Source organism: Eublepharis macularius, chromosome 9 (genome assembly GCF_028583425.1).
Source record: "Eublepharis macularius isolate TG4126 chromosome 9, MPM_Emac_v1.0, whole genome shotgun sequence".
Lineage (NCBI taxonomy): Eukaryota > Metazoa > Chordata > Lepidosauria > Squamata > Eublepharidae > Eublepharis > Eublepharis macularius.
Genome location: NC_072798.1, coordinates 45205588 through 45231191, shown reverse-complemented (window position 1 = coordinate 45231191; position 25604 = coordinate 45205588). Strand labels below are relative to the sequence as shown.

The 25604-nt window shown below is 42.4% G+C and overlaps 1 protein-coding gene across 1 annotated transcript in view; it reads right to left on the bottom strand.

Moving 5' to 3' along the window:
• Nucleotides 1-25604, bottom strand: part of ANKS1B (ankyrin repeat and sterile alpha motif domain containing 1B) — an 885134-nt gene that overhangs the window by 468063 nt on the left and 391467 nt on the right. Inside the window, exon 14 of the mRNA XM_054988164.1 lies at nucleotides 21619-21691. Within this exon, the coding sequence (XP_054844139.1) occupies nucleotides 21619-21691 (73 nt within the window). The remainder of the gene's footprint in view (nucleotides 1-21618; nucleotides 21692-25604) is intronic.

The window sequence follows — 25604 nt, the reverse complement described above, 5'->3', positions numbered from 1 at the left end:
GTGCTTAAGATTGCTCTGCAAGCCAGTGCTTTATAAACCACCAATACAGACATATTATAAAGATCAAAGTAAAATACAAATTCCAACTACTTCAGATAGCCATCCGTGAAATGTAATCAGATCATAGAAATGTAGAGCTGGAATGTAGGTCATCTAGTCCAGCTCCCAGATCAACACAGGAGATCCACAGCTATCCCCCCGCCCTCACTTCCCTCACTGACCCCTGCTCTGTGCCCAGAGGAAGGCAAAAAACCTCCAGGATCCCTGGACAATCTGGCCTGGAGGAAATTCCTTCCTGACCCCAAAGTGGCAATTGGCATTACCTTGGGCATGTAAGAATGGGCCATGAGAGCCAAGCACCAGCTCATCCCATCATGCACTCCCTGTCTTGATCTGTGTACATTCATATTAAGTCAGAGATTCATCATTGCTGTCAGACGGCCATCTAGCCTCTTCTTAAAAACCTCCAAACAAGGAAAGCCCACCACCTCGAGAAAGCCTGTTCCACTGAGGAACCATTCCAACTGTCAGGAAGTTCTTCCTAATGTTTAGCCAAAAATTATTTTGCTTTAATTTTAACCAGTTGTTTCTGGTCCAACCTACTGGGGCAACAGAAAACAACTCTGCTCCATCCTCTACGTGACAGCCCTTCAAATATCTGAAGAGGACTAATATATCACCTCTCAGTCCCTTCCAGGCTTAACATACCCAGCTCCTGCAATCTTTTCTCATAAGACTTGGTCTCCAGACCACTCACCATCTTTGTTGCCCTCCTTTGGACATGTTCCAGCTTATCAACATCCTTCTTAAATTGTGGTGGCCAGAACTGTACACAGTTCTCCAAATGAGGTCTAAACAGAGCAGAGTAAAGCAGTACCATCACCTCATGTGATCTGAACACTATACTTCTATTGATACAGCCTAAAATCACATTTGCCTTTTTAGTTACAGCATCACATTGCTGACTCATGTTCAGTGTATGATCTAATAAGACCCCTAGATCCTTTTCACATGTACTACTGCCAAGACAGGTCTCCCCTATCCTATATGTGTGCCTTTGATTTTTCCTACCTAAATGCAGAACTGTACGTTTATCTCTGTTGAAATTCATTTTCTTGGTTTTGGCCCAGTTTTCCAGCTTGTCAAGATCATCTTGAATTCTGCTTCTGTCTTCTACTGTGGGCAGAATCCACACGTCTCAAGTTTTCTGCTTTCCCCCCCGCCCATTATTCACTTCTCAGAGGGCTGTTCACATACTCTTACCTCAATCCCGCCATTCTCTCGCGTCTTTCACATTGCACATCAGATGAATTTGTCATGCGTTCAAATGCTTCTCTTGCACGGTTCTCACCATGGATGTGGACAAATAGAAGCGTTTCACAAGGAGACCGCCCCCTTCAAACCACCCCACTTCCATGTTTGCAGCCTTTCCGGAACACCATCCCTCTTTGCCGTGCAATTATCAAGCTTTTCCACTCTCTCCACAGCATGCCTGCCTGCCCGCCCTTTCCCTTTTTCTTTCTTTTTTTTAAAGGGGACTTTCCCAGCATTGTTGCACAATCCCGGCCATAAATCTTAATCGGGGTGCTCCAAAATCCCCGCGGAGACATCAAGGGGTGGCGTCATTTCCATTTCCGTGTCGTTTTTAGGATGCCGAACAGTCGGAAATATCGGTGGCTGTTAAAATTAATTTTTTTTAACTGTTGAAATTACCGTTATAGTGGAAATCCGTGATTCTAACATTACATTTAAGCGTCAAATAATTAGTCTGCCCGTTTGGAGTTTGGATCACCCCCACCTTAAATATCAGTTCAAATTAGCCCACCAGAATAATGGTCCAATGGATTTCAAAGAAGAAGGCATAGAATAACATTAATCAATCACAGGCATCATAGGGTTGTGGCCTCACCATAGCAATTTAGCAAAAAAAAACGCTATAGCGGAAATCTGATGAAAAAATGAAAAAAAAAATAACATGATGTCGTCATCAGCGACGTCGGATCTAAACCCGCCCCGTACTGCGTGATTCTACCAGGGATGTGGACAAAGTATAGTGCGAGGTAGCGGCAGTAAGAGAAGGGATGTGAACACAGACTGGGGCATTGCGGGATAGAATCCAGCGCGATTAATGCACATGAAAAGTGGAAGGTAGGGAAGTGTGGATTTGGCCATGTTTTCAACTCCTCCCAATTTAGTATCATCTGCAAATTTAATGATCATCCCTTCTATTCCTTCAGCCAAGTCTGATGCTAAAGATGCTAAACAACACAGGGCCCAGGGCTGAGGCACTCCACTTGTCACACCTCTCCAAGAAGATGAGGAACCATTTACAAGCACTCTTTGGTTACAATGTGTCAATCAGTTACAAATCCATCTAACAGTAATAAGATCCAAACCACATGTTACCAACTTGTTAACCAGAATATCATGTGGAATTTTATCAATAAAATGAAATCAAGATGAACTATGTCCACAGCATTCCCCAAATTCACCAAAGTAGTAACTCTCTCAATAAAGGAGATAAGGTAAGTCTGAAATGACTTGAGGAACCCATGCTGGCTCTGAATAATCATGCTCAGACTGACTGACTGATGATTTGTTCCAGGACCTTTCCAGGTATGGATTTCAAGCTGACGGGTCAATAATTACCCGGCTCCTTCTTTTTCCCTTTTTTGAAGATGGGGATAACATTTGCCCACCTCCAATCTTCTGGCAGCTTACCTGTACTCCAAGAATTCTCAAAGATGATAGACAAAGGCTTCACAATTACATAAGAAAGTTCCTGTAGTACCCTAAGGTGCAATTCATCTGGTCTTTTTTTTAAAAAATTTTTTTTTATTGGATTAGAAATTATGTAAATATTCCATACAATCATTTCCCTTTAAATAATTTCAATTCTAACCCCCTCCCTTCCCCCCCCCTTTTGTTGACTTCCAACAGTTTTCCAACCCCTTATCTATCTTTTTTTCTTACTCATTTCAAACTTACTTTATACTATTAAACCTACTTTCATTCTCTTCTAAGCTTATATATTATGTTATATCACAGTACTACCTTTATTCCCTTCCCCTTTTACCTTATAAGGCTAGCTATTACATTTCTAGCGTATATTCTATAATAATATAACATTATATCCATTTACTATTCTCTTACTTAATCACGTCAATATGGGTCAACCAATTTGACCCATACTCCACATACTACTAAATGCTTCTATAACACTGTATACATTCAATATATGTCACTCAATTTAACTTATATTCTATATGTTACTATATACTTCTTTCCCATTTCCACATTTCTTATATTCAATCTATTTAAAAATATAATTTATCTGTTATACAGTTATCTGCCAGAAATATATTTAGTTAACTTATATCCTTATAATTCTTATAATAACACCTCTATTATTTACTACTATGTATGGTAATCAAATAAAATAATTGCTTAGAACTCCTTGTTTAAATTCCCTCCCCCCGGTAAAGTCACTTCTCTCTTCTTTTATTGTATTCAATAATTTTCAAACTGCCACAGTTCTCCTCCAACCTCCCATTTTTTCCCCAGATAGTGTTTCAGTTTCTCGCAATCCATGTTAAACTGTCCTGGATCGAAATCTCTCAGTTTCCTTGTCATTTTGTCCATTTCTGCCATGTACAGCAATTTATAAATCCAATCCTCAATAGTTGGCACTTTTGCGCATATAAAAGTCTAGCCGCTGTTGTCATATAAAATAACAATGTCCTATATTGTGCTGGAATATCTTCCATTCCCAAGTTCAGTAGTAGCAGTTCTGGGTTTTTATTAACTTGAAATTGTAAAATCTCACTTATTACTTCTATTATTTCCCCCCAGTACTGCTTAACTAACTCACAAGTCCACCACATGTGATACAAAGATCCTTCATGCTTTTTGCACTTCCAGCATTTATTAGACATGTTCTGATTCCCTAACACAATTTTCTTTGGTGTCAAATACCAACGATAAATCATTTTATAAACGTTCTCTTTAATATTGGTGCATGTCGTAATCTTCAACGTATTTTTCCACAGGTATTCCCACGCCTCCATTGTTATTTCTTTATTAAAGTTTATTGCCCACTTCACCATTTGAACTTTGACTATCTCGTCTTCTGTAAACCATTTTAACAACACTTTATAAGAGATTTCCTTTTTATCCTCTTGCAAAATTACCTCCTCTAATTTCGAATTCTCCATTCTTATCCCTCCCTTCACACAGTCTGAATTATAAAGATCTCTAATCTGTCTATATTGGAACCAGTCATAACTTGGAGACAACTCCTCCTGCGTCTTAATTCTTAGTTTAGAAGATTCTATTCGCGTTATCTCCTTATACGTTAAACACTGTTGTTCATTATCGACAGTTCTCGGATCTAATACTTCATATGGAACCACCCAGGAAGGGATTCCATCCGGTAGGTAATTTTTATACTTCTTCCAAATTGTAAAGAGGATTCCGAATATAATGGTGTAGAAACATAGAATCTGCTTTTACTTTGTCATACCACAGATATTCGTGCCATCCAAATATTTTTTTGTATCCCTCTAAGTCCAGTTGTTTGCGGTTTTTCAACTTCATCCAGTCTTTCAACCACACTAAACAAATTGCATCATGGTAGAGTCTTAGGTTGGGCAGCTGCATTCCACCTCTCTCCTTTGAATCCTGCAATACTTTCATTTTAACTCGAGGCTTCTTGCCTGCCCAGACAAAGTCTGATATTTTCCTCTGCCATTTTTCAAACTGCTTAGAGTCCCGAATAATTGGTATTGTTTGTAGCAGAAACATCACTCTTGGCAACACATTCATCTTAACTACTGCAATTCTTCCTAACCATGACAAATTCAGTCTATTCCATTTAATCAAATCTCGCTCTATCTGAGTCCACAGTTTCTCATAATTATTCTTGAATAAATCTATGTTCTTTGCAGTCAATTCAATTCCCAGATATTTCACCTTATTTGTTACTTCACAGTCTATTATCTCCATTAATTGCTGTTGTTTTTGTTTAGTCATATTTTTACATAGTATCTTTGACTTCTTTTTATTTACATAGAATCCTGCCAAATCTCCAAACTCCTTAATTTTCTCTATTACCTTTGGCATATTCTCAATTGGGTCTTCCACAATTAACATTATATTATCCACAAATGCTCTGACCTTATAGGAAAACTCTTTTATTTTTATTCCACTGATTGCATCGTCTTCTCGAATCTGTATCATCAATATTTCCAGAACCAAAATAAACAACAGTGGAGACAACGAGCAACCTTGTCTTGTACCTTTGCCTATAATCAGTTTCTTAGTCACCTCGTCATTCACCACAATTGCTGCACTCTGGTCCCTGTAAATTTCTTTCACTGCTCTTATGAATCTTTCCCCCATCTGTAGCTGTTCCATGGTGGCAAACATAAAGTCCCAGTTCAAATTATCAAATGCCTTTTCAGCATCCACGAAGAAGAATCCAACCTCCTTGTCACAACGCTTATCATAGTATTCAATAGCATTTATAACTGTCCTTAAATTGTCTTTGATTTGTCTATTTGGTAAAAAACCAGCTTGTTCCTCCGCAATAAATTCGGACATCCATCCCTTTACTCTTTCCGCCAATATTTTCGCAAAGATTTTATAGTCATTATTCAGTAACGAAATAGGTCTGTAATTTTTAACATTAGTCAGGTCTTGTCCCTCTTTAGGGATCAATGATATGTTAGCTTCATTCCAAGTATCTGGAGTTCTTTGGTCCTTCAAAATTCCATTGATCACTTCTTTTAGGAATGGCACCAGTTCATTAACCATTACCTTATAAAATTTAGCTGTCAGTCCGTCAGGTCCTGGCGCCTTTCCCAAATTTGTTGACTGTATTGCCTTTCTTAACTCTTCTTCCGTCACTTCACTATTCAGTTTATCTCTCCATCCTTCCGAAATTACTGGGAGTTTCATTTTCTCCAAGTATCTTGCTATTGAGTTTTTATTCACTTCTTTTTTATTGTACAACTTTGCATAAAATTTATAGAAGGCTCTGCTAATAGCAGTCTGTTCCAGGAGTACTTTATTGTCATCACATATTTTATTTATTATCCTCTTCTCCTTTCTCTTCTTCAGTTGCCACGCCAAATATTTCCCAGGCTTATTTGCGCCCTCAAACGACTTTTGATTCATTCTCTTAAGGTTCCATTCCAGTTCTTTATTGTTCATTGCCGTCAACTGCTCTTGAAGGATTCTAATATCCTGATATATCTTCTTTTTCCCTGGTCTTTTCTTTAATTGTATCTCTTTGGCTTTTATTTTCTCCATAATCTCCTGTCTCTTCTCTTCCCTTTTTTTCCTGGCTCTTCCATTTAAGTCCATTAATATGCCTCTAATTACTGCCTTATAAGTATCCCATACCTTATTGGTTGGTACTTCTCCATTCATGTTGTGCTGTATGAAGAACTTAGTCTCCCTTTTCAACGTCTCCATATTTTCTCCCTCTTGCAACAGATCCTCATTTATTCTCCATCCTCTCCTTTTAGTTCTTTTTCCAAACCTCCACATAATTGGGTTGTGATCTGAGCCTACCACGGGCATTATTTCCACATCCTTAGTCCAAAGCGCTAAGTCCTTTGAGGCCCAGATCATGTCAATTCGTGATAACGTAGAATGTCTCGCCGAGAAAAACGTGTATTGTCTGCATTTAGGGTTCTGTCTTCTCCATACATCCTCCAAAGTTTCTTGTTGCATTAATACAAAAAAAGTCTTTGGTAATAGTCCTCTTTTCTTTTGTACAGTTACTGATTTCTTATCCTGATCCAAATTAGTAACTCCATTAAAGTCCCCAGCAAGAATTATCTGGTCATAAGAAAGTTCATCCAATTGCTTCCTCAAGTCCTCAAAGAAGCTTTCTTTTGCTCCATTAGGTGCATAAATTCCAATCACCAACACCTTCTTTAAATTCCATATACATTCCACTGCTAAAAATCTGGCTTCCGCATCTCTCAACACTAATTTTGGCTGTAGCTCCTCTTTTATATACAGTACCACTCCCTTTTTTTTCTTTGTTGAGGCCGCTACAAAGTCATTGCCCAATTTGTTCAATTTTAAATATTTTACATCCTGCTTTCTAATATGGGTTTCTTGAAGACACACAATATCACATTTTTGTTTTAATAGCCAGTGGAAAATGTTTTTTCTCTTATTGGGTGAATTAAGTCCATTTACATTTCAAGATAAAACTTTACACTCCATATTCATAGCCTTGTTGTTGGTAAGTCCTTTTCATTGTCCCTGATGAACTTTTCCATTTCTAGTTCAGATCTAATGCGCTTTTTCACTCCACCAAATTCAAAGGACATTCCTTCAGGCATTTCCCATCTACACCTTATTTTCATGTCCTTCAGGATCTGGACTAAGGTTTTGTATTTTTTCCGGTCTAGCAGCACCGATCTGGGTAACTCCTTCATGATAATAACCGTCTTGCCATCAACCTCCAATGGGTCTTGAAATTGCTTGCTCACAATCATTTCTCTTATATTTCTAGTCGTAAACTGCACAATCACGTCTCTTGGTAATTTCCTCTGGGTCGCAAATCTTGAGTTTATTCTGTACACCGCATCTAGGGTAGCCACAGTTTCCTCCTCCTCCTTCCCCAGGTACTCAGCCAACACCTCAGTAATCTGTTCTTGGGCCATCTTTCCTTCCACTTCCGGCAAGCCACGAAACCTCAGCTGCTTCTCCATATGTTTACTCTCCGCAACTGCCATTCTACCCCTCATCACCCTCATCTCAGTTCGTTGCGTGTCTGCTAAAGTCTCCACCGCATTTTCTACTACATTAACTCTTTGTTGTGTCGCTTGCAAATCATTTTGTATCGTTTCCATACCTTTTTTCACTTCTGCCAGTTCATTCTTAAGTGTCTCTTTAAACTCTTTCGCCAGCTCGGGTATCATGTCCTTAAGCTCCTTAATCCCTTCTGAAAGTTTTTTGTCCAAGTTCTCTATCGCCGCTTGCCACTCTTTTTTCGACATCGTGGGGCTTGCTTTGCCTCGCTCCCATGAGTCCGCTCGCTTCCTTAGCTCCGTGGCGTTTAACTTAATATTCTCTTAGTTTAAATGTCCCGGTCTTGTTCCAAAAAGGTCAATTAAAGAGTCCAAAATGTCGGGCATCTTTTCTCTATGGTTCCTCTATGGTTATTCCCCTTTATTTGTAATCCAATATGGCCTACTTCCTCTTCCGCTGAAGCCGCGACTCTTCCCCTTTCAAAAATGGCGATTCCCTTCTTCCTGTAGTCCAGAAAGGGCCGCTCCTCTCCAGCAACTCTATCACTGTTACGTACTTCCTGTTTCCCGGCCTCTCACAGCAATTCTCGCGATGGTAAAACTTTCTCACAGCCTGCTATCTCTTTGTTACCACAGGTATGTAAAACAATTGTCCAATTTCCTTAATAACTTTGTTTTACTTAGTCCTTTTTTTAATACAGTTCTTGCCGGGACTTCCCCTCCTTATAATCAATCTGTTGCAGTTTCCCAATCTACTTTAATGTTTCTTTACTTTGAATAATCTGTCCCGTTTCAAGAGATAGTGATCTTTACCTTCTTAAATGCTTTCACGGGTTGTAATCACTGTTTCAATCTCCAATTCCCTTCAATTCTTTTTATCCCTGTTGAAGCTTGGGCATGTAGGTCTTATGCCAATCACATTGGCTCCGGAGCTACTGCAGAGATCTTGGCAAAACCTGTCTTCGGGTGGGACCTCAAGGGACGGGAGAGAGTCCGTTGCGCAGGACCCCCCCTCGCCCGAGATCAACGCGCCCTGAGGTTCTTGAGCATACTAAGCCTGCTCTCCGCCTGAGAGCAGTTGGCTGCGGGCAGTTTCGGCCCCTCCAGCCCTCAAAACAGCAGTCCGGACAGCTCAGCTTTAAGAGCTGCGTTAGACCTCCATGGATCCCAAACCGGAAGTCGCAATTCATCTGGTCTTGAGAACTTGATTTCATTTAAAGATGCAAGGTGTTTAGGCACCACCCCAAAATCTATCCTAGGCTGCAGTTCTATTTCTTCCTGTGTTCCCTTTTAGCCAGAATAAGCACATCCCCCTTGCAAGTAAAGATCGAGGAATTGAGCAGTTCTGGCCTCTCTTGTTCTCCTGTTCCTCTCCCCGCAATGGGCCTAACACTTCTTTATCCTTTTTTCTGGTCTGAACATTACTAAAGAACCCATTTTGTTGTGTGTAGCATCTCTCGCTAGCCTAAGCTCATATTGAGCATTAGCCTTTCTAACACTTTCTCTACAAGCACTGACAAGTTGTTTATATTCATCCTTGGTTATACAGCTCTCCTTCCATTTCTTGAATATGTCTTTTTAATTTTCAGATCTTTAGAAAGTTATGGAGCCACCCTGGCTTCTTTAGGTACCTCCCATTTTTCTTTTTCATTGGAATAGTTTTTGATTGTGCCTTCAATATTTCGCTTTTAAGAAACTCCCACCCATCTTGAACTCCTTTCTCCCTGATCCAGAGGAGTTAGCCGTGTTAGTCTGTAGTAGCAAAATAGAAAAGAGTCCAGTAGCACCTTTAAGACTAACCAACTTTACTGTAGCATAAGCTTTCGAGAATCACAGTTCTCTTCGTCAGATGCACTGACAAGTTGTTTATATTCATCCTTGGTTATACAACTCTCCTTCCATTTCTTGAATATGTCTTGCATCTGACAAAGAGAACTGTGATTCTTGAAAGCTTATGCTACAGTAAAGTTGATTAGTCTTAAAGGTGCTACTGGACTCCTTTCTCCCTGAGTTTTTCTGACCATGGGATTCTCCCCAGCATGACTTTGAGCTTGTTAAAACTAGCTTTTCTAAAATCCAACCTATACGTCTCACTAGAGTGCTTCCGCACACATTGGATAATGCACCTCTAATCCTCTTTATAGATCATTTGGAATGGATTTTTTTGTGTGCGGAACAAAAAAATCCACCTCAAACGTTTGATAAAGTGCATTGAAAGTGCATTATCCAATGTGTGCAGAATCAGCCTATGTCCAGTTTTTCCCTTACCCAAGATCTTAAAACTCCAAAATTACAGTCACTAGTACCCAGGATGCCCACTACTTTCACTTCATCAACCAGTTCTTCCCTGTTGGTGAGAATGAAGTTCAAAATAACAGAACCCCTTGTTTCCATCTCTATATTCTGGAAGATGAAATTGGCAGCAAGACAAGTCGGGAATTTATTAGACCTTATGTTTTTAGCACAGTTTGACTTCCAGCAGATATTAGGGTAATTGAAATCTCCTGTGATGACTATGTTCCGTCTCTGATGTAATCTGGTGTAGAAGTATATCATCTAAGTCCTCTGTCTGGCCTGTTGCAGACCCACCATAATATCACTATTATTTCTTTCTCCTTTTTTTTTACCCATAGGCTCTCAGCTGATCTTCTATGCTTCGATTCAGGTCCCCCAAGAATAAACATCCTAGACATATAGTGCTACTCCTCCACCTTTCCTTATTGATCTATTCCTTTTAAACAGGTTGTATCCCTCAATCCTAATATTCCAGTTGTGTGTCTCATCCTTCCAAGTTTCAGTAATCCCCATTAGGTAATACTTCCCTTCCTGTATTAAGACTCACATGTAGGAGCAAGTGATCAGGAGCAAGTGAACAGGACAAGCTTTGTTTGGGAGTTAGGTGAGGGAGTTTGAAGGGAGTGTGGGAAAGTCTGGTCAATTTCTTATATGAATCCAAGCAACATGGTTGGTGAGGAAGCTGAAGTAGTGACCTGCAAAGTCTGTGCATGTTTGTCTTCTTACCAGGGGGTAAATGATAATTACACTTGTAGCAAATATAAGCTGGTAGCTCTACTGGAGGAGAAGATACAAGGGCTTTAGGCACGCTTATTCACACTCAAGCTTATCAGGGAGGGTGAAGAAGAGTTCTTGGAAAGACACATGAAGCACCTTAGGTGAGCAACAGGAGGAGGAAGAGAAGATCTCAGGAAAACACAAGAAGAGGGCAAGTGGAAGAATGTAATCCACAGGAGCAGGAAAATCAGGAGACGTTCTGATCCTTTCTTACTGAGCAATCAGTTCCAGGTTCTCCCCACAGAGAATGACTCTGGACTACTGGAACAAAAATTACTATCTAAGGCTCCACAGAGTAAAAAAGAGGTTTCTCAGGCCCCTGGGGATGAGAGGGCTTGCACCTCTGCCACCCAAATTAGGAGACGTGTGGTAGTGATTGGGGATTCACTGAGATGGAAAGAGGCTGAAGTGTGCCAACCAGACCTGATATCTCGAGAGGTACGTTGTTTACCAATTGCACGCATCCAAGACATGACACTAAGGCTGGAAAGGCTCATCAGACCCACAGATTATGACCCCTTCTTGCTCATTCATGTGGGAACAAATGATATTGCCTGGCACAGTTCAGAATGTATTAAAAGAGGCTACAAGGCTCTGGGTAGAAAGCTGAAGGACCTGGGAGCACAGGTTGTGGTTTTGTCACTTCTCCCTGTTGAGGGCTATGGTTTAAGAAGAGAGAGCAGAATATTGGAAATAAATAACTCGCTACACAGATGGTGTCGTCAGGAAAGGTTTGGTTTCCTGAAACATGGAGTACACTTTCCGGAGGAAGCACTTCTGTCGAGAGATAGTTTGCACCTCATCAGGGTAGGAAAAAATGTATTTGGCAGGGGCTGAGGAAATCTGATAAGGAGGGCTTTAAATTAAATTATGTGGGGGAGGGAGAAAAAAACCAAAACTAGTATGATACTTACAGGTGATAAGAGCATTAATGATCAGCAGATAAGGACAAATATGAAGCATTCCAGGCACATAAACCACGGATTCCAATGTCTCTACACTAATGCACAAAGTATGGAAAGATCATCTATTCTCGCTGTTACATATTAAAGTGGAATATTAACCTGTATTTGAAAAGAGTTACAATGATAACAGAACTGCATAAACCTTAGCTAAACTATATGCTCCCAGATACACACAAAAATTGTTGGGGGGGAAGTACCTTGTATCAGCATGCCTACACTTTTGCAATTAACATTCTGCATCATTAAATACTTACATTTTATGTGTTTTCTGCCCTTATAGAAAAAAAAGGAAATTTACAGCTTTGAAAATCACTTTGCCGAAGTTATAACCATATGGAAACAAAAAGAGAATCACCAATATAGCAAAACCTCCTCTAAAAAAATTAAGATATTTTGCCATTTATCTTGCCCTTCTTTTTCATCACTAAGAAGATGAAACTCTGACTGTCAATACTAAGAGTATGCATAGTCCAATAATGTGTGGGAATAGGTTAGCTGAACTCTCAAATATCTTTTTGAGGTCTATTAACACACATATTTCCTTGACCCAGAGCCATGGAGTTTCCAGCATACAATTTTGTGAATCAGAGCCCCCTTCATCAGATGCAACGAACACATAAAGATGCAGCGAGACCACACAACCAGCTCTCACTCTAAACAAAGGTAATTCTATCACTTCTTCCTTCCTCACCTGCTTTCAGTTTCAGTAGTGCTATACCACTCAAGGACAAGGTATACAGTAAGTAGGCCTAACCTACACATTTGAGCAAAAGAAAAGGCGTTACCTTACTATCTGAGAGCCAGGGTTGTATAGTGGTTGTATAGTGCTGGCTTAGAATCTGGAGGCTTGAATTCCAACTCTGCCATCAAGGTTTGTTGGATGACCTTGCACCAGTCACTCTCTCTCTCAGTCTAACCCACTTCACTCAGTTGTTGTGAGGATAAAAGAGGAGAGGACATGAAAACCACTTTGGGTCCCCATTAGAGGAAAAGCAGGGTAGAAATGAACTGTTAAAAATTCAATGTATCTTCAGCTTTTTTCACACGGCCACGCACCCGGAAGATCGCGCAAAACTCATGGCATAAAAGCATCTTCCTAGTGCGATTTTCCGGCATGATCCCGTTTAATGCCACTTTTTCTGACATCATAGGGCCATTGAAGGGGATTGTGCTGGGAGATTGTGCTAGTAAGACGCTTCATGACATGAGTTTGCACAATCTCCCAAGGCGCGTGTGAAAACAACCTTCATCTTCACTGAAACAACAGTTGCAGCACACTAAACTTGTGAATGCCAAGCTCTTGGAGGAGGAAAAACATGATGTAAAATTTATTTGTGGTCTAAAACTATACCAAGTACTCAGCTATGTACTATTGCTCAGGGAATTTTCTATGTAACTCTTTTGTTTTCAACAGCATGAAAAGTCTTGTGGCATCTTAAAAACAAACGGATCTGCGGTAGAGTGAAGATGGCCAACATCCAGGTGAGGCCTGCAGATCTGTCGGAATTACAACTTATTTCCAGACTACAAAGATCAGTTGCCCTGAAGAAAATGGTTTCAAGTGGGTAGCTGTGTTGGTCTGCAGTCAAAAAGCAAGATCTGGGTCCAATAGTACCTTAAAGACCAACTAAATTTCAAAGATATGAGCTTTTGAGAGTCAAAGTTCCCTTTGTCAGATCTGATTAAGGGAACTTTGACTCTCAAAAGTGTATACCTTGGAAAACTAGTTGATCTTTTAGGTGCTATTGGGCCTGGATCTTGCTCCTGAAGAAAATGACTGCTTTGGGGGGTGGACTATGTTGTTTTGAGGGCCCTCTTCTTCCAAACCCCACTGTCCCCAGGCTTCATCCCCAAATCTCCCTGAGTTGGCAAACCTTAGAGGCCACTTGTTAGCTAAATCACATGCTCTTATTTGGAAGTTATATATGTGCAGTGGGAACCTGCAAGGAAATCCCCCCTACTCCTATTGATCCCCTCTTCCTCCTGCTGATTTTTTGCCCCTTCCCTGTCACGGTTCTCCCACTGCCTCCCCTTCCTCCCGTCGCCATTACTTGTCTCCCTTGCTTGCTGCTAGGACCTGCCCTGTCCCATCCTCAAATTTGGAGTGGCTCCTGTTCAAAAGTCAGTGGAACAAGCAGATCAGGAATCTCTTGAGTGGGACCCCTCACATTCAGCACTCCAGGAACAAAGATGGCAGAGAGTCAGAACTGAAGCCTGAATCAAATGAAGGACAGTGAGCCTAGTGGCTCAAGGCATCCAGTCTCATGCAGGAGGAGATTGCCTCTCTCTAGACTTTTGCCAGAACCCCCAGTCTGGCTATAGGAAAGAGTGGGGTTATCATCTTCCTATATAAGCAGTCAGTTGAACTCTAGTCTTCTCTGGTTAAACAGCTCTCCAATTTAGCTCATGCTAGTCCTCCTGGGTAGCTTTCTGCAGCAAAGATTCTGCTACCCAGTTATCTAGCTCCTTCACTGAGGGTCTGCTCCAACTTGGCCTGATGTTGGCTGCCCACCAGAGACCCTGTTCCTTTCCTTCTAGTTGTACCAGGTAGAGAATGAGCTCTTGCGCACATGCTGCCTACTTCTTTCCTTCACAGCTGCTTTACTTCCCCTTCTCTTAGCAATCGCTGTGGCTACCTCCGACAAAGTTTATGGGGGTTGCCAAGCAATTTCAAAATGGCAGCAGCGGTCTGGCAATGTAGCATCAGAAAATCTCATTTTTTCCCCTCTTACATGTTATGGTTTAAAGGGTTTTTTAAAAGCTAACTTTTTCTGTTATTTGTTTGAAAACCTGGGTTTTTCCCCAGGTTTGTAGAAAACTCCCCACTGACACTATTGCATGGATTTTTTTCTCTGCACTCTGCGGCCATCTTCAGAATTAGATACATAAACACGTGGGAGACCCACAAGGACTTGCAGGGAACATCTAATTTCCCCCTCCCCCGCTATTTCCACTTTCCTTCCCTGAAAGCCTTATAATCTCTCCCTTTTTCCTGCATTCTTCTCTGTTCCCCTGTTTTAAGCTTTTCCTCCTTCCCTCCCCCTGGCAGCCTCTAGGGAGGAAAACTATGGCCCAGATGCACAGGGCTGGCCACCACAGTGGGCAAAGTTTCACAAGAGGGACCAACAAAAACTTGTGGGGACACCTTATTTCCCCCCATATCCCCTTCCCATCACCATTTCCTCTTTCTTTCCTCTTGGCTACCTTACTCTCTTCCTTCTCTCTTTTACACCCACCCACCTATATTTTATCTGCCCCCTATCTTCAGCTATAGCTATTATTTCATTTATAACCTGCTTTTCTTCACAGGGGAGACCCAAAGCAACTTACATCATTCTCCTCTCCTCCATTTTATCCTCATGACAAAGCTGATAGGTAAGTTAGGCTTAGAATGTGTAACTGGCTTAAGGTCACCCAGTGAGCTTCCATGGCAGAGTGGTGATTTGAACCTGGGTCTCACAGATCCTAATCTGAAACTCTAACCACTATACAACACTGACTATCATGGGGTGGCTGCTGATGAACAGTAGCAAACAGCCGGGCCTGGTGGAGTCGTGCAAGTTGTTTGGTAGTGAACTGTACAGTGTTGACTGCCAGTCCTGTCCACAACAAGTCCTCCCTCAAGGGCCAAAACAACCTGGAAAGGGCCTTTCCCCCTCCCTCCCTTTCCTTTTTACTGACAGAAACCAAAGCTTGGAGGTTGGTAATATTGTTCTGGTTGCCCAGCAGTGGAAACTGAGGGCATGCATTTCTTCAAGTTGCATGTGCTGCTTATATCATTTCAGGAGTTTTTAACTCCTAATGTATTTTTTTTAAGATTTCAGATTGTTCTGCAAATCTGGAGCATTTTCAGGTTTAGAGAAAGATCTATCTTGTCTGTTCATGGCTACAAAATCTGAATTTAAGAATTCATAGTTCTGCCTGTGTTGAGAATTGGATATATTGATAGGTGCGAACCCTAGAATTTGCAGGAGGTGCTATCCCATTCCCTACACTATTGCTTCCTGCCTGTCTCTCTTTCTCTGTCTTTCTTACTTTCTCTGTTCCCCACCACATCACTCTTTCTCTCCCACTCCCCCAATGTCTACTGTCACTCTCTCTCTTTCTCTAATTCTCTCTGGAGAGGAAACGATGGCAGAGGTGGCAGTGGCAGTTTCTTCTCCCCTGCCTTGCAGCTAGAAAGGCAATTCCTCTTCCTCCCCCCACTCACAGCACCACTGCTGGAGAGGAAGCAACCAAACCAAAACAAGGGACTCCTCCGAAGTAAAACAAAAAACAAAAAAGCACTGCCTATTGGAGGGGAAAACAATAATATGATATTGATAATAATTTTTGATAATAATTTTGTTTTAATTTATATAAAGTGCAAAGAGTGCTCAATAGTGCAAAACATCACAATAATAAATAAGTTCAATAGATATATTAATTACAATAAATAGAAGAGGTCACAGAATCAATCATACATACAGAATTACAACCAGAGAATACTTTTCTTGACCAGTGGTGTAGGAGTACTACACCACTGGTCAAGAAAAGTATTCTCTGGTTGTAACAAAAATATTTTTTCTTCTTTTATATTTTTCAGATGTATGGAAAATGCTTGTATTGTCAGGTATTCACAGAAGGACCAACATACTCTAACTTCTTGCTGAGATGTACATAAAGTCAATAAAGCCTTAGTGCACAAAGCTAGCTGTGGATGGGATTTATTAAATGGGCGGAGCCTGATGGGCGTGTGATAACCCCATTTCATAATTAACACTTTTTCAAAGGCTCATTATGACCACGACAATTTAACCAACATTATGACAAGCAGTTTGCCAGTATTATAATCCCCTCATAATCAACAGGAATTTCCATCGAAAGCCTCACCATTTGGGAACTGTTAGTCATAATGTTGGTTAAATTGCCATGGTCAAAAGTGTTGACTATGAAGGGATTATAATACTGGCAAACTGCTTGTCATAACGTTGGTTAAATTGTCGTGGTCATAATGAGCCTTTGAAAATTAAATTAAGAAAAATTAATTTTAGCTCAGGCTTCGCAATTTTCTCCAAATATGTGACAGAAAGGGCAATAGTATGTCACAGCATAGCATTATTATTATTACACTGAAAACAATCACTAAGTTCCGATTTATTTATTTATTTTGAATTTTCATCCTCACATCTGAGAATCAGCCAGAAAGATAAGAAAGGAAGATTATCAGCGGCACAAACTGGAGTTAGGCTGTAACTCCGTAACTTCTATGAATTAAGTCCAATTTTTAAAACCTCAGATCAATGTATATGCTAGTCTGCATGCTTCCTATGTTTTTCTGCTGGGCTTTTGTATTGCATCTCCTTCGGCCGAGACTTTGAGCTTCTACCCAGCAGCTGCAATCTTTACTCAAGCCCAGGAGAATGTCAGGGTGATTCATTTCATACTTCCAAGCAATCATCTTACTCTTGGTAGCCCCCCCCCCCCACAAGCCTTAAGCAATTTGGACTCAGAGTTCTGTAGCCTCCTGTCTAGACTGATTTCTATATTTTTCCTTCTGCAGTACTCTCCACTCCTGAGGCAGCCACCTGCCCTTTATAGCTGGTTGCCATCTTTTTCTTGAAACAGACTTTAGATTATTAAACAAATCAGGCAGAAATTTAATAGCTGTAACTTTTTTTTGTAGGGAGACTGATGTAATAGGGAAAGCTGCACCGAAATTTCTACTTGCAGCAGTTAAAGGATCAGAGCCTCTGATTAAAAAAAGAAAATAACAGTTAATTGATGGTCTCTAATCTGAAATAGTCAGAAAAACCCATGTCCTCTTGATCAGTAGCTCTGCTTCAGACTCCCAATCTCAAATCCAGTAGATCCTTGCCAGCCATTAAAAGTGTCAGGTTCCTCAACTTCTCATAACCACTCAGTGGCAGCAGACTCTTCCTCTATCTCACATCTCCATGAACCATCTCTTCAGCTGTCCCTGACAACCTGTTCTGTAACACTTCTTTGCAACAGTAGTTCACTTCTTCCACATTGGAAAGATTATATATTACTTTTAGAAAGGTAATCTATTTATTAGGAATCATCCAAACATAAAGACAATGTGAGATATAAAATTTAAAATTGCTTACATTTTATTAGAAATAATTTAAAATTGTGTCCCTTTATACATAGAGGCAAAGGAGATATATCACATTTGTACAGATGATTTAAATATAACTGGCAAGAGCAGGCTTATCACATTTTGTTGTATCTATTTTTTAGTGGAAGATAAATAATAGGTTATTAGTTATATATAAACATGAACTATGCTGGGTGTTATGATAACTTGAGAAAGTCATCGCCTGAGCAAAAACAGAATTCACTCAAAAGCAGTCTTTTTGGAACACTAAATATGATTAATAATATGCACATAAAATGTCTTTAGGGAAGATACACTGAAATATCAGTCATATGTACTTCTGTGTTATGTAAATAGTGTTAAAATTAATTCTGGATCAAATTAGAAGCCATTTTTGTACTCATTTCTTTAAAAGCTCTAAAACAGATTTTTCAGGCAGTTTCATAGTACAATGCTTCTTCTGCACCAGGGTTTTGTTTTTATTGTCTTCCTGCCTCTTCAACAATGGTCCTTGTTACAGTGACATTAAACTTCTAGATGTGCATGCAGTCCTGTTCCATATCTATACACATTGTCTCTGATTACAGCCTTAGCTCCTAACCTTCTAAAGTCTTAATTCAAACTGAGTATGGATTTGTGGCTTTTCCTTCTTAAGAATTTCCATGTGAAATATAAAGCTTGAGTCAGCCAAAGATAAACGGTGAAAAACCCATTTATTTCTGTGGAAGAGTTAAGCATTTAACTTTGGCTAGAATATGCTCATCATTTTTTTGCAGCGCAAATATAAGGCTTTTAAGTTCAATACGTGATTTTTTTTTTTGGTCTTTGTATTTTGTAACTGCATTTTGTTACTTTAAAATATATATATATATATATATATATATATAATGACTATAGACATTATGGACTACTAAGAAGACCTGCATTCTGGTACTAGCGCAATATTTTGGAGAAGCCAGCAGTTATAGCTTCTTGTGTTATTTATTTATTTAATTAATTAAATCAATTTAATTAATTTAATTAATTTAATTTAATTAATTTAATTAACTTAATTAAATTAATTAAATTATATTTATTTATCATATTCTGCCCTCCCCACAATTGCAGGCTCAGGGCGGATTACATACAATATAATACATTAAATATATAAATATATACTTTAAAATCAGATAAAATCACATAAATATTTAAAACAATATAGCAGTACTTCCCGAGAAGATCCACCACCCAGTCCTCTCCACAGATGTTTGACAGAAGGCTGAGTGGAAGATACATCTGGTAGGGAGGGCACATTTTCCTCTATTCAGCCAGCGGGGAGGTCTTAGCCAGCGTCAACCATATGCCTGGTGGAACAGCTCCATCTTACAGGCTCGGCAGAAAGATAGCACATCCGGCCGGGCCCTAGTCTCTTGCAACAGAGCATTCCACCAGGCTGGAACCAGGACCGAAAAGGCCCTGGCTCTGCTTGCTGCTAGGTGGGCCTCCCTGGGGCCAGGGATCATTAACAGCTGTTTGTCGCTGGATCGAAGTGTCCTCCGGGGCTCATAGAGAGAGAGGCGGTCTTGCAGATACGTTGGTCCCAGTCTGCATAGGCTTTATAGGTCAGTACCAAAACCTTGAATCTGATTCGGTACTCCACTGGTAACCAGTGCAGCTGATGCAATACCGGTGTTATATGCACTTCAGCTATGACATGCGCCACTGCATTCTGGACTAGTCGCAATCGCCAGATCAGATTCAAGGGAAGCCCTGCATAGAGCACATTACAGTAGTCCAGCCTAGAGGTGACCATTGCCTGAACCACCATAGTTAGGTCGCAGGTCAAAAGATAGGGAGCAAGCTGCCTGGTCTGCCAGAAATGGAAGAAAGAAGACCTGGCAACCGCTGCAACTTGGGCCTCCATTTTTAAGGAGGCATCCAGGATCACCCCCAGGCTCCTAACCATCGGCGCTGGTGTAAGCACCACTCCATCAAGAGTAGGGAGCCAGGGTCCCAAATCCACACCCCCGTGACCCACATACAAGATCTCCATCTTCAAGGGGTTCAAGTTCAGCCGACTCTGCCTCAACCATTCAACCACGGCTCCAAAAGCATACTCCAGGGCAACCAGGGCCAATCCAGGCCAGCTGTCCATCAACAGATAAAGCTGGGTGTCATCAGCGTACTGATGACAGCCAAGCCTGAAACTCTGCACCAGCTGGCCGAGGGGGCACATATAGATGTTAAACAACAGTGAGGAGAGTATTGCCCCTTGTGGCACACCACACATTAGTGGATAGCGGGATGACAACTTCTCCCCAAGCACCACCTTCTGTCCCCAGCCGTGGAGAAAAAAGACAGGCCACAGTAATGCTGTCCCTTGTATTCCCATGTTGGCAGGGGGTGGGTCAAAAGATCATAATCGACCATATCGAACGCTGCCGAGAGATCTAATAAAATCAGCAGTGCTGATCTACCTCGATTCAGGTGTCTGTGGAGATCATCTGTGAGGGCGACCAGCAGTGTCTCAGTCCCATGTCCTGGGTGGAAGCAGGACTGGAAGGGATCCAGAGCTGAGGTCTCCTTCAGGAAGCTCTGCAGCTGTTTCTCTGCTGCCCACTCAATCACCTTACCCAGAAACGGGAGGTTTGAAACTGGGTGGTAGCTGAGCAGGTCAGTGGGGTCCAGTGATGGTTTCTTTAAAAGGGGCCTCACCACAGCCTCCTTCAGCACCCCGGGAAAGACCCCGGAGCCTAAGGATGTGTTAATAATAGCTTCCAAGGAATCCCAAAGTCCATCGACACTGGCTTTCACCAGCCACGATGGACACGAGTCCAAGAGGCATGTGGTAGGCCTCACCACCTGCAGAATCCTGTCCACCTCCTCCCTGGAGAGAGGGCTGAAATTATCGAATGCCAACCCCAAAGACAGCCAAGGGGCCTCTAGTTCACATACCGTATCAAATGTGGCCAGAAGGGTGCGGCGGAGAGACAGGACTTTATCAGCAATAAAGCTCGCAAAAGCCTCGCAGCTAATGGCCAAATTCAAATTTTGGTGATCTCCACCTGATAAGGAAACCAATGAACGTACCACATTAAACTAAAATGGAAACTTTCCTGTGTTAGATTTTCTGCTGTAACACAGTGGTTAAATGATTTGGCTGAGAATCAGCACTCTACTGGTTTGAATCCCACTACTACCATGAGCTCAGTAGGTGGCCTTGGGTAATCTACTACTCTCAGCCCCAGCTTCCCAGCTGCATTGTGGGGATAATAATAACACTAACTTGTTCACCTCTCTGGGTGAGGCACTAATCTGTCTAGAAGAGCGGTATATAAGCGCAGTTGTTGTTGTTGTTAAATTGATATTTTAATCATTGTAGAAAAGGACTAGGTATCTTACTGGACAGAGATGTTTTCATACAGAACTTTCTGCCTACAAATGAAATATAAGCAACACAATCCTGTGCAATCCTGTATGTACATACTTGTGGGTAAACCATTCTGAAGTCAATGAAAATCTGAGTAAACGTGTAAGAATGGGCTGTTCATTTAGAGTTGTGTTTCCAAATTTGTGTCTAAAAGCAATGCATGAAAATGATGAACAAAATTAACAGTGATATCAAAATGAGTATGATACAGTATCAATATTTCAGTATGTTTTATGGTTTTCCTAGCTATCATAGAAGTTTATTAATTAAACAATCTTGAAGAAAATATCTTTTTCTTACTTGCAATGCCGTCATTAATCTCTTCTAGCCCAGTGGTAATGCCAACATCTATAGAACTCATTATTTTATCAATCTGCAAGAAAGAAAACAGGAAAATTACTCAACTCCATCATTATATATTTACAAGCACAGAATCATAGTAATTGCTTTTATTATTTAAAAGATAATAGTACAATCAAGAAAACTATAGAGGAAAAAATAGACAAATCTGTTTGTCCTCTCCAACCTCATTCACTTTAATAGTAATCTAAAGTGCCCCTGCATGCAGGCCCTGCAACATGGGAGTTGTCTCACTAAGCATGCACATTCAAGCTCTGTAGTGGGTTGATATCATGTTAACATTAGGATACACGAAGCAGTGGGAGTGGGGGGGAATCCCAGAACGAAGGTGTGATAACAGTGAAGAAGTACAGAATATCTAAGATCAGGTTCTGGGGTTTTGGACAAAGTTTACAAAAGAATGGATACAAGTTTGATATGAGATGTGTCTGTTTTCGGGGGTGGCATTCAGGCCAAGTCCAGCCTACCTAGTTATTTTAAATGGTAGTCTCAGACTCCATTATTATTATCACCTTGAGGTCTTTTTAATGTTTCATTTGTGTCCAGCTAACAGAAAACAATATCATATATATAGAAAACTGCAGTTCAGCTTATTATTTTATTTTAACCAAAAGATTATACACACACATTATATAGACTTAACATATTTCTTGTTTGTGCTTGTGGCATGTTGTACTTCTTGGATCATGTACTGCTTCGATCTTGGCAGGTGGGAAACCAATGGGCATGAATGGGGGAAAAACCCCGAACAAGCTGTTCGGTGTTCGTTCCCGACGACGAACACGAACAGCCGACTGGAACCAAACATGTTCCGTTACCGAATGTGTTTGGTCTTCGCTGTTTGTCAGCACCAGGGCGGCCCACTTAGCATTTAGAGAGCCCATATTCACAGGGAATGTGCAGCAGGCTCTTCTCCAGCCACCACCCAAGTTTGGTCAAGATTGCAGTATGGATCTCGGAGTTATACATTCCCAAATTCAACGCCCCCAGGAAACTCCCAATCAACACAAATGGAGCCACCCTCTCCAGTTCACTTCGGTGGCCCTGAAGGAGTGCCACCTCCCCTCTCGGGGACAGGGGGTCTGGCCACTCACCGGCAGCACCCCCCATGTGCCTGCCCACCAGGCCTGCAGGTGAGAGGAAAATTATCCACTTACGCAGCAAGGTGGGTGAAGATTGCAGCCGCCGGGCCTGGCGGACATGGGGAGATGTTGGCATGCCGCCTCTCCTCAGGGGGCAGGGGGTCTGGCTGCTCGCCGGTGGCACCCCCCATGTGCCTGCCCGCCAGGCCCCCGGGGTTGGAGGCAGACAACGCATCCGCTTGTGCAGTAAGGTGGGTGAAGACTGCAGCTGCCCTGTGGTCAGGGAGAGGAGGACCCAGGGGGTCCGGCTGCAGCAACAAGCCACACCTGGAAGATCCTGCAAGTGGGACGGAAAGACCCCGATCCATCATCAGCTGCTGTCTTTACCCACCTCCCTGCCATCACAGAAATGAGGAGACGGGGCGGTACAAGTGTTGGGACTCGTGGCAGTACCTGAGAGGGAGAGGAAGAAAGAGGGAACAAGAAGTGGCCAGGGTGGGAGAGGGGGACCCACTGGTTCCAGCCGTGGTGACAAGCCACACCAGGAAGTCCCTGCGAGAGGGATGGGAAGACCCTGATCCATCAGCGGCTGCTGGCTTCACCGACCTCCCTGCCATCACGGAAATGAGGGGACGGGGCGGTGCAAGTGTTGGGACTCATAGCAGTACCCGAGAGGGGGAGGAAGGAAGAGGGAACACAAAGTGGTCAAGGTGGGAGAGGGGGAACCAGGGGTTCTGGCTGCGGCGACGAGCCGCACCAGGAAGATCCTCCTAGGGGGATGGGAAGACCCTGATCCGTCAGCGGCTTCTGGCTTCACCGACCTCCCTGCCATCATGGAAATGAGGGGATGGGGCAGTGCAAGTGTTGGGGAAGGGACTCGTGGCAGTACCTGACAGGGAGAGGAAGAAAGAGGGAACATGAAGTGGTCAGGGTGAGAGAGGGGGACCTACGGGTTCTGGCTGCAGCGATGAGCCACACCAGGAAGATCCTGCAAGGGGGATGGGAAGACCCCGATCCGTCAGTGACTGCTGTCTTCACCCACCTCCCTGCCATCATGGAAATGAGGAGATGGGGTGGTGCAAGTGTTGGGGACGGAACTCGTGGCAGTACCCAAGAGGGAGAGGAAGAAAGAGGGAACACGAGGTGGTCAGGGTGGGAGAGGGGGACCCATGGGTTCTGGCCGCAGTGACGAGCAGCACCTGGTAGATCCTGTGAGGGGGGTGGGAAGACCCCAAATCGGCTGCTGCAGGCATCACCCACCTCCCTGCCATCACGGAAAGGAGGGGACAGGGTGGTGCAAGTGGTGGGGAACGGACTCCTAGCAGTACCTGGGAGGGAGAGGTATGGACCAAGAACTGGAAAGCTCCCAAGCAAGAGGTAGTTGGGAGTGGTCTGAGTAGTCCCAGAGAGGGAGAGGAAGAAATAGGGCAGCAGCAGCAACTGCCATCGCCCACCTTCCTGCCTTTGCAGAAAGGATGGAAGTCGCAGGACACATTCCCACCCGGCCTCAGGTGGGTTTGTGATTGGGTTTGGAGAACCTAGGGGGTAATTAAGAGCATGTTAGGGAATAATTTTATAATTTGATACATTTTTTTTCTTTAGAGTGCAACAATAAATGAAGAGCATTGTGTGAATGCAGTCCTGGGTCTACTGCAATATTTGCAGTTTATCACACAATACTAGAGTTAAATTTTGATCCAGTATTTTACCAAGAATAATTCTAGCACTTTAGAATGGACTATATTATATTAAAAAAAATTTCCTCCCCCCTTCTTTTGTTACAGCTCTAGATAAAACACCACGAGCATTGCATGATTGGTTTCCATATGTGTGGGTGTGTTTGATCATAAATTGTTTACAATTGACCACTGAGGAAGGCCTAAGGGCCGAAACATGTCTGGTCAGTTTTGTACTGTACCTTGGTCTATTTGTGTTGGTCATTGGACTGTACCATCATCTGTATCTTGAAATGTTTTAGCAAGTTTTAGTATATATATGTAGCCTGCCATTCAGGCCTTATGTTTTAAACTTGTTTTTATTCACATTGGTGCACATCTATAATAAATACTTTTTAATATTTTATATATATATATATATTAGGTTGTTACTTCGCCCCAGGGCCTGGTAGCAGCCCTGCAACCGGAGGCTAAGGCTACAGCACTAGCCCAGCACTCCCAGAGATCTGACCAGATCAGGCACTAATAATCAGGGTGAGCCCTCAGCCGAGGTGCCCACTGAGCTTGGCCCCAGGGCCCGGCAAATGGAGGCTGAGGCTAGAGCACTAGCCGAGCACACTCACAAGCCTGACCACCAGATCAGGCACTGTCTGATACTGATAGTAATAATAATAATAATCAGGGTGAGCCCTCAGCTGAGGTGCTCACTGAGCTTGGCCCTAGGACCTGGCAGCAGCCTTGGAACCAGAGGGGATAGCTCCCTATCCCACCCACCACACAGAAAAAAGCCCAGCTCCAATGCACTCTCCCACTCTCTCCTCCAAAATGCTATTAACTGCTCTGTCCCACTCCACTGCTTGCTGAAAGTGAAACCAGAACCGAGAGCACAGCGCCCTTTTATAAGCTGAGCACTCATGGAGAAACACAGGAGGCCTGTGGTTGGCAGTCAGAACCGTCTAACAGGGTTTGCAGGGATGAGATTGGAGTTCCCATGGCCACAGAACATCTTCCTCCTCCCTCCCTCCCCCTGGTGTCTGCTCTCATGTTACCAATTGTAACCGATTTGCAGCTCCATGCTTGGAAGGAAGACGTGCCCATCAAGCTAAGGTGGGCTTTGATTGGGGTGTCCGGGGCGACAGAGGGAGTGCAGACAGAGTTTAGGCACCCC